Source organism: Propithecus coquereli, unplaced genomic scaffold (genome assembly GCF_000956105.1).
Source record: "Propithecus coquereli isolate 6110/MARCELLA unplaced genomic scaffold, Pcoq_1.0 Scaffold33, whole genome shotgun sequence".
Classification (NCBI taxonomy): Eukaryota; Metazoa; Chordata; class Mammalia; order Primates; family Indriidae; genus Propithecus; species Propithecus coquereli.
The window spans coordinates 3495086-3505576 of NW_012148952.1; the positions used below are offsets into that span (position 1 = coordinate 3495086).

Below are 10491 nucleotides of genomic sequence, written 5' to 3' on the forward strand. Positions count from 1 at the left end.
ATCAGTTTGGGAATAAGCACCCTATTAAGAAGAAGCCTGTTTCTTTAAGAAACGTAGCATAACTTTTTAAAGTTATATATACACTGCACGCTATGAATGCTATTGATTAGAATACATTACATGTTTTGCATTAATTCCTGAGCAGTGGTGGGTGGGAGTTGTGGGAGAATAAAGGGGAGTAAGATTTCTGTTTGCAAATATATATATATATACACACACATACACATATTTTTAATCATATTCATGTATTTAGCTTATTTAAACTGAACTAAAGATTTACTCATACTACAGTAATCATAGTGTCATACATTTTAATAATAACTTTAGCAAATAAGAAAAGCATTTCTATCTTTCAAAATAGGTTAGGTGTATAAAAGGTTAAGAATAGAATCAACTAAGAACACTTATCGGTAAATAGAGATAATATAAATTAGATATCTGAAAGACAGATTTGGATAAAGACAGCTTTACCAAAAAAACGATTGCTTTTCTTAATACATGGTCCTGCTAAGAAATCATAAATAGCAGTGATTACTCCTGCAAATGCCTCTAGGTGGTATGGTGGGCACATGGAATTGCTGCTTGGGCTGCAGCAGACAGGAGAACATCTGACTGAATACGTAAAACACAGCGATTAAAATACTTGTAGAAGGCTCCAACCCATGACTCACCTGTGTACAGTAGGAGAAAGGTTTTCTGCAGGCGGGAATGCATTGCCGAATAGCAGCAGGACGGGCCTGAGGGGAGCAGCCTCCTACAAAGGAAATCCCACCATCAGCTGTAGATTTCTCTATGATAAACATTTTTAATTTTTTGGTACTTTTTTTCCTCTCGCACTGGACTCCTGTTAACAGCATTATTTTTTATCAATTCATTTGCCAACCATAGTTGGTTGTGGTCCAGTCTTCTTTTATCGATTACTCCAGGGTATGTTGTCTAAAAGTGGAGGCTCTTCTAACAGAGGCTGTTTGCAGCAGGGTTTTTATACCTGTTCATTGGCAATGGGATTCTATCATATGGCTTTTCTTGAGGACAAAGTCTATGAGAGTCAAGATCAGTGAAAGAATCGAAATCTCAATTTAAGTTCAGAAGCAGAAAACACATCTACTTTCAAAGACTCATTCTATGTAAGTATTGCTCCAGCTCCTGAATGCCCCAGCTAGGCACTAGGCCAATTCCAACAACCCAATAAATGCTAAAAGAATGCCACTAATCAATTCATGGGATCATGATATCAAATACTTTAGTAGCATTTTTAAATGTTTGTCAAGCAGAATATACACACACAGAGTCACAGACTTATTTTTAAGAGCAAATGTGTAAGCTCTAGGGGGCAATCGAATATCTCACACAGTACTTGTAGCTGCTCAGTAGGTATTTTTGAGTAAATGGATGGCATAATGTATGTCTCCATAATCTGAAACCCATGTACACACTAGTAGATTATTCTGAGTAGTAAAAGACACACAGGAGAAAGCCTGGAGACAATTCTACTAACAAGTTGACTTATTCAAGGGCAATAGTTAAACTGTATTTATATAGCATTGGTTGCATTTATAGATTTTAGCCTTTGGATAACTATAATTATCAACCAGTTATAGTTTACGATGTTGTAGATAGCAAAAATCTTTGGGCCTAAGGCAGAGTAGGGAACAGTCCGACCTACATTTTCCCTGGGAATGAAGCAGCTAAATTCTCACTATTACTTGAAAAATAAAACAAATAATCCACACAGAAATTAAAAATAAAAAAAACCTCACAATTCAGAATTAGCACTGAGGTGTGAAATTGATAATTTGGGAGTTAGTGGCAATAACCACACACTCCTGTTGCTACTAATTGTGATGGGGTGGGGGGAAGTTTTCCACTTTTTAAACCAGTGATCTCCAAAGCAGAGTACCTCAGGAGGAGGACAGCTCTTGGGAACCAGAAAGAAAATATTGGAATTTACATAGATTATAAAACATGTTTTTTAAGTTTAAGAATAACATTAAGCTCTAATAATATTTCACAGATGATACTGGTGACCTGCGCTTATTCGTCAGGTGGCCACGTGTTGTATACTGTGCTGGGGAACTCGATGCAGAGAGTTGATAGCGTGACCCTTGCCAGTGTGTCAACTCTCAGCACATTGCAGGGTATGATGCTTTCTATATTCCTGGCTAGATAAACGCAGAGTATATTTAGTTTTAAAAACTTACAAAATGGACAAGCAGGCAGTGTAAAATAAATTATTGTTTGGATAAACCACAGATTAAAAGGAATATCAATAATGTCAGAGCAGGAAAACAAGAAAAAGGAGGTGCTGATAATTCTATTCCTACAGACACTTCTCCCACTCCTCACATGAACTCTTTGCCAGCCCCATACTAAGTAAAAACAATGATAATTTCATTTGCTCTCACAAGAAAGCATTAAAAAAATCTTTAAAATTACTGAGAAGACCATTTGTATAATCAAATTGTTCCCACTGTCATGAATGAGGATCCCTTCCCTCAGTCTACATTTAGATAAAAAGTAATAATAATGATCAGCAAAATATTCAAAAACTAAGCTTTCAGTGCATGAATACAAACATTTATAATTTACAGCAACAGTGGTTTTTGTACCATAGAACATTTTAATTTTATCTTTATCTACCATTTAATTCCAATTTCTGAGTATGTTTTGTAATATAATATATCAACATAGTAGTGCAGGAATATATGTTGAGGTATGACCTCAAGAACTTTTTACTGAGTAGGTACATGATTTAAAATTTCAGAGACAATTGTTTTAAACTAGCATCTATCTTTTTCAGTCTTTGTCTCAGATCGTGATATTTAAGTATATTTTATTATATTGCATTTCAGCTTATTTCCTTAAGTTGCCTAATATATTGTGGGCCTTCAGATAAAATTGTGGGCTTTCTAAGCAGCAAAGATCTAATGAAAATTTGCCCTGAAGATCATGTAAGCCACCTGCCCAGTCATCCCTCGCTTATTTGTAAGCAAATTCTTCTCACAAACAGCACCACTCAGAGCTCTTTTTGAAATGTCTCCGTGAGTCTTAGGCAGGAATACCTGTGACGTTAATGCCATCTGAACGCTGGCACCATACAGTTCGTTCATTATTGTTCCAAAGACTTGTCTTCCATGTATAGTGATAACATTTGCCCCCTGCAAGTAAATATGATAACAGCAGTTCTATTACACCTCACTTACAAACAGAATAAGCATTGATCAATCAAGGCTAAAGAATTGAAAATTGTTCTTGGTACCTGTACAAGGGCGTGTTTCTAGAACCTGTTGGGGGCAACTGTCTTGGTTCTCAGAGGACCGAATTATAAATGTCCTTGACCTAGATTGGCGGCCCATAGTCTCGAAGCTTCTTCCATCGATGCAGGTTAATTCACATGTGCTCCACTCTGACCATTCAGTTAAATGACAGTCTCCTGGACAGTCATGCAGTACAGGGTGGGAGAAAGAGCATGAGACTGGCACTTGACAAGATTTTCACGGACAGGGCTCATGCAGAGATCTGCAGTGTTATGGGTGGGTTCTAGATACAACACATTCTATTTTAACCAATTTTCCAATTAGAAAGTACTAAGAATGATGAAATAATTTATAGTTGAATCTAGTTTGACCAGAGAGTGCCAAAAACTAGGTTGCCATTACTTTGCTTCAAATTGTAGTAGTTGCATCTAGAGAATATTATACGTCTGCTAGTGATAATAAAACTTTTAAAAGGGACATGTAAAGATTATAGTAACTCAGTTTGCAAAGCTCAGCATAACATCATAAAATGGATTTTCATAGAAACCATATAAAAGAGAATAAGTAGGTCACTAAAATGAAATATCTTTTGGACTAAAGAATGTTTAATTTAATACTCTAAACATCTTTCTCTGCATATATATAATTTATATATAAATCTATTTATTATGTATTTTATTTAATCTATATTATCTGTAATTTTTATATAATTTTATAATTAATAAAAAATTACAGATAATAAAGATAGATTAAACAAAATAAATAAAATAAATAATACACAAATTTATATATAAATTATACACAGATATGCACATTTGTGCATATATATATCTTTGTGTATATTTACATATACATGCGTGCATACACACATATACATATGTGTTACAAGGATATATTGTCACTTTAAATTTATGCAATATAAGCTAAGATGTGTTACTAGGATTAAAGTAAAATTATACACTTTATGTAACTAAAAGAGACCTTCATGTTTAGATACAATGTGACTGTTCACAGAGTGCTTTTACAAACCCACAGCCTTACTGGTTCCCATCACGCCAGCACCCAGAATGCATCCATTCAGATTCAGTCAACATTCTCTGAGTGCTGGCCAATGTGCTAAGTGCTGCTGGATTAGGTATTATCATTGCATTTTCTGGATGAAGAAACCATTGCTCAGAAGGGCTAGATTATATGCCCCAGTTAAAACACCAGTGAAATAGTAGAGACAAGATTGTAACTTAGTCCTTATTTCCAAATCCAGTGCTTTTTTTTTTTTTTTCTTCTTTTGCCTACTTTGGCTCCACTGAAACAGTAGTTATATACCAAAGTAATCATAGCAATAAAAAATGAATTAAAGTTAATTAAAAACTTCAATTTTAATGAGATAAAGCTTCTCCAGAAAAAAAAAGTAATAAAAAGAAATAAACAAAAAGCTTATAATGGGAGACACTCCCAGTTGCTAGAATTGCATACCTGGGCAAGGCACAGAACACAGCTGCTTTAGGACACTGTCTTGAAAGGGGGTTTCTCCACACAGGGCATCCTCTACACGGACAGCTGTGTGAGATATCAAACCATTGTGGACCACACAGGAACGGCTGCGGACCTGGACTCCTTCCCCACAGTCTCCACCCTGTGAGAGGAAACAGATACCCTCAGAATTACCCAAATAATTACCATCTCAAAGTTTTGGCTCTTGCCACCTGTTTCCTAAGAAAACCATAGTTACGTATTTTGGCAGCGTCCTCCTTTGGGAGCAATTTCTCAATTGTTGACAACAATGCATCACCAAGCAATATTTCTAGAGCTGATAGAGAAGCTGAAGTAGAGATGCAAATTTATGCCATGGAAATTATGTACTCAGAATGTGACAATACATTTTGGAATTCAGCCAAGATCGACTAAAAAAGAAAAACAATACATAATTTGTCTAGGTGTAGGGGATACAAAGACCTAATCTATAATCACCCTAATGGGAACATGTAAAGCCACAGGGCATAAATCTCTCTTTTATTTTGCCTATTTTTCTTTTTTATAGAGTTCAGTGCTTTCTCATATGGATTAAATTGGGGTTTCCAGTAAAACACTGTTTTTATCTATTGCCACAAAAAGCTGTTTTTCCAGCATGTTTTCTGTGCTGAATAATATTTATTGAAGATATTTCACTCAGATACCAATCTCACTCAGATATTCTAGGCAATTGGAAAACTTTTGTACAGCATCTTACAGAAACCGAAGCTTAGAATTAGAAGGCTCTTAGTGGTTATCTGGCCCAATCATCTGCTTGATGAAAGATTTTCTACTATGAAATTTTTGACAGATAAGACTCTGGTTCCAAAATGGTGGCAAAGAAGCAAGTTGCCTTTAATACTCTTCCTCCCCTACAGAAACCAGAAACAAATATACAATGCTGAGATCATCACCAGCAATATCCTAGAACTCAAATGAGGCAGTCCCAGGGCCGAAGAGAAGTGGAAAAACTCTGAGCAGATGACAAGAGAGTTGGATGTCCATATCGGTGACTCCCCTTGCCCGAATCTGCCCTGCACCAAGCACATGAAAAATTTCCCTCAAAATCGAGTGTCTGCACTGGAAAAAGTGAGATCAAGGTGGTTAACCAGGTTCCCCGTTATCTTGAGTATCCTGGAAAGTGATCTGTCCCTGCCTAAACCCACAGGAAGCATCAGGGGTGCCTGAAGAAATATCCCAGAGGATAGCCAGAGGAAAAGGCAGGAAGGCAGGACTACAATCCCCAGTCCTGAAAACTCTGCTGCTGTGTAACTCAACCAAAGGAGATGCCAACTCAGAGTAGCTGTTTGGCAGCTCCACACTGTAGGAGATTTATCCCACAGGTCCCCTGGGCATGAACCCCTAGCCAGCCTTCTCACATTACTGACATATTCCCTTTGGGACTTTCCCCATTCTGGATAGGTGGCACTCTGATTGTTTATTAGAAATGAAGCAAACCTGGGCTTAGGGTGATATCTATTGCCTAAAAGGAGGCAGCAACCTAGTGGGGGAAAAAAGAAAATCAACAGGTAAATTACGAAGAATTTCTAAACAAACGTATCCAAGAAAAACCAAAACAAGCCAGACAGACAAGTCCAGAATAAATAACTAATACTTCAACATAAAGACAAACACAATAGCAAACAGGGAACCATAAATTCCTCAAATGGACAAAGTAAGGAACAAGTGACTGACCCCAACAAGAAGGAAATCTATGAGCTCTCCAAATAAGAATTCAAAATAGAAGTTTTAAGGAAACTCAGTGATTTCAAAGATAGCACAGAAAAGCAATTCAGAAATTTATCAGAGAAATTTAACACAGAGACTGAAATTATACAAAAAATCAAACAGAAATCTTAGGACTGAGAAATACATTTGCTGAACTGAAAATTTCATTAGAGGCTTTCAACAACAGAATATATCAAACAGAGAAAAGAATCAGTGAGCTCAAATACAGGCTATTTGACAACATGCATTTAGAGGAGAAAAAACAATGAAAAGGAACGAAGACCACCTACATGATACAAATACCTAAGAAGACCAAATCTAAAAATTATTATTATTCAAAGGAGAATTGAGCAAGAGCAAGGGTTAGAAAGCTTATTCAAAGAAATAATAACAAAAGAAACTTTCCAAAACTTGAGAAAGATATAAACTTCCAGGTACAGCAAGGTCAGAAAATTCCAAACAGATTCAACCCGGATAAGAATACCACAAGCCATATAATCATCAAACTCTCAAAGGTCTAGGACAAAGAGAGAATTCTAATAGAAGTAAGAAAAAAGAAGCAAATAACATATAAAGAAGCTCCAATTCATCTGACAACAGACTTCTCAATGGAAATAACACAGGTCAGGAGGGAGTAGAATGACATTTTCAAAGAGCAGAAAAAAAAAAACTGCCACCCAAGAATACTATACTCAGGAAAATTATCCTTCAAACATGAAGGCACGCTAAAGTTTTTCACAGACAAATAAAAGCTGAGAGAATTTATCACCACAAGACCTATCTTACAAGAAATGCTCAAGGGAGTTCTTCAATCTGAAAGAAAAAAAAAACCCACTAATGTGCAAAAGGAAAACATCTAAAAGTACAAAACCCAGAGGCAAAATTAAGTGCAGGGACAAAGCCAGAATACTCTAATACTGTAATTGTGGTGTGCAATCCACTCATAACTCTAGTATGAAGCCGAAAGACAAATCTATCAAAAACGACAATAGGTACAGCAAGCTGTTAAAAGATAGGTAATATAAAGATATTTAAATTGAGATGACTAAAAGTAAATATGTTAGAGAGAATAAAGTTAAAGTATAGATGTTTTTATTTTCTTTCTTTGTTTCTATTCTTTTCTTTGTGATCTAAGATAAGTTGTCATATCTTTAAAATAACTTGTTATATTTACAAGATGTTTTTTGTAAGCCTCATGGTAACCACAATGCAAAAACCTAGAACAAATTCACTAAAAATAAAAAGCAATGGATTAAAACATACTACCATAGAAAATTGCTTAACCACAAAGGAAGACAGGAAGAAAGAAAGGAGTTTCAAAGCAACCAGAAAACAAGCAACAAAATGATAATAGTAGTAAGTCCTTACTTATCGATAACAGTGAAAGTAGATGGACTCAATTCTCCAATTAAAAGGTTAGAGTGAAAATGAAAATGACAATACAACATGCCAAAATCTATGGGATACAGTAAAAGTAGTAATAAGAGGGAAGTTTACAGCAATAAATGCCTATATCAAAGAAGTAGAAAAATTTCAAATAAACAATCTAACAATGCACCTCCAGAAACTAGAAAAGCAAGAACAAACTAAATCTAAAATTAGTAGAAGGAAATAAGTAATAAAGATTAGAATGGCAATAAATGTAATTAAGACCAAAAAATAAAAAGCAATATAGATCAACAAAATGAAAAGTAAGTTTTTTGAAAATTTAAAGAAAACTGACAAACATTTTTAGCTAGACTAACTAGGAAAAAAGAGAGAAGACCCAAATAAATAAAATCAGAAACTAAAAAGAAGACATAACAACTGAGACAACAGAAATACAAACTATCATTAGAGACTACTATGAACAACTATGCACCACCAAATTGGAAAACCTAGAAGAAAGTGATAAATTTCTGGGCAAATACAGCCTATCAAGATTGAGTATGAATAAATACAAAACTACAATAAAGCAACAACGAGTAAGGAGATCAAAGCTATAATAAAAAGTCTCCTATCAAAGAAAAGCTCAGGCCCTGATGGCTTCACTGCTGAATTCTACCAAACATTTAAAGAACTAATATGAATTCAATCAAACTCTTCAAAAAATTGAAGAGAATACTTTCAAATTCATTCTGTAAGGCCAGCATAACCCTGATACAAAAATCAGACAAGGCACAACAAGAATCAAAAACTATAGTCAATACCACTGATGAATATAGATGCAAGAATCCTCAATAAAATATTAGCAAAGTGAATTCAACAATATATTAAAAAGATCATTCACCATGATCAAATGGGATTCATCCTAGGGATGCAAGGATGGTTTAGCATGTGCAAATTAATAAATGTGATATATCATATTAACAGAAGCAAGAACAAAAACCATATGATCATTTCAATAGATGCTGAAAAAGCATTTTATATAATTTAATATTGCTTTAAAGTCTCAAAACTGGGTGTAGAAGTAAAAAAAAAAAACCTCAAAACAATAAAGGCCATATATGAGAAAACCACAGCTAACATTGTATTGAACACGGAAAAATTGAAAGCCTTCTCTCTAAGTTCTGGAATAACACAAGGATGGCCATTTTCACCACTTTTACTCAAATATAGTACTGAAAGTCCTAGCCAAACAAATTAGGCAAGAGAAAGAAAAAAAGGACATCCAAATTGGAAAGGAAGACATTAAATTGCCTTGTTTGCAGATGACATGAGCATATACTTAGAAAAACCTAAGACTCCACCAAAAAACTCTTATAAGTGATAAACAAATTCAGTAAAGTTGTAGGATGCAAATTCAACGTACAAAAATCAATGGTATTTATATACTCCAACAGCAAAAAATATGAAAAAGAAATCAAGAGAGCAATCCCATTTACAGTAGCTACAAAGAATATAAAATATCTATGAATCAATTTAACCAAAAAAAGTGAAAGATTTATTCAAGGAAAACTATAAAACACTAATGAAAGTAATTAAAGAGGATACAAAAATACAGAAAGATATTCCATGCTCATAGATTAGAAGAATTAATATTGTTAAATTGACAATACTTCCCACAGCAATTTACAGGTTCAGTGCAATCTCCATCAAAATACCAATGACATTCTTCACAGAATTATAAAAGACCATCCTAAAATGTATATGGAACCCAAAAGACCCTGAATAACCAAAGCAATCCTGAGCAAAGAGAACAATGTGGGAAGCATCACACTACCTGACCTTAAAATATACTACCTACAAAGCTATAGCAAGCAAATCAGCATGGTACTGGCATAAAACCAGACACTTAGACCAAGGGAACACGATAAAACACAAATATAAGTCCACACATTGACAGGCAACTCATTTTTGACAAAATTGCCAAGAACATACAATAGGGAAAGGACAACTTTTTAAATATATGGTGCTGGGAAAACTGGATAACTATATGCAGAAAAATGAAACTAGACTCCTATATCTCACCATGGAGAACAATTAAATCAAAATGGATTAAAGACTTAAATCTAATACCTGAAACTATGAATCTACTAGAGGAAAATATGGAGAAATGCTCGGGACATTGGACTGGTTGAAGATATTTTGTGTGAGACCGTAAAAGCACAGGCAACCAAAGCAAAGATAGACAATTGGGTGACATGAAGCTAAAAAGCTCCTGCACAACACAGAAAACAATTAACGAAGAGTCAATCCACGATTTCCAGCTACCTATCTGACAAGGGATTAAGAACCAGAATATACATGGAGCTCACATAATTTGATAGCAAAAAACCCCAAATAATCCAAATAAGAAATGGGCAAAGATGTGAATAAATATTTCTCAAAAGAAGATCTACAAATAGCCGATGAGTATATGAAAAATGCTGCACGTTAGTGATCATCAGAAAACGCAAATCAAAACCACAGTGAGACATCATCTCACCCAAGTTAAAAAGTCTTTTATCAAAAAGACAGAAAATAGGCCGTGTGCGGTGGCTCACGCCTGTAATCCTAGCTCTCTGGGAGGCCGAGG

At 35.0% G+C, this 10491-nt stretch overlaps 1 protein-coding gene across 1 annotated transcript in view; it reads right to left on the reverse strand.

Annotated features, from left to right (window-relative positions):
• Positions 1 to 10491, reverse strand: part of THSD7B (thrombospondin, type I, domain containing 7B) — a 720444-nt gene that overhangs the window by 14391 nt on the left and 695562 nt on the right. Inside the window, exons 21-24 of the mRNA XM_012650502.1 lie at positions 4731 to 4890; positions 3260 to 3433; positions 3063 to 3158; positions 644 to 754 (exon numbers count right to left, since the gene is read on the reverse strand). Of these exons, the coding sequence (XP_012505956.1) occupies positions 644 to 754; positions 3063 to 3158; positions 3260 to 3433; positions 4731 to 4890 (541 nt within the window). The remainder of the gene's footprint in view (positions 1 to 643; positions 755 to 3062; positions 3159 to 3259; positions 3434 to 4730; positions 4891 to 10491) is intronic.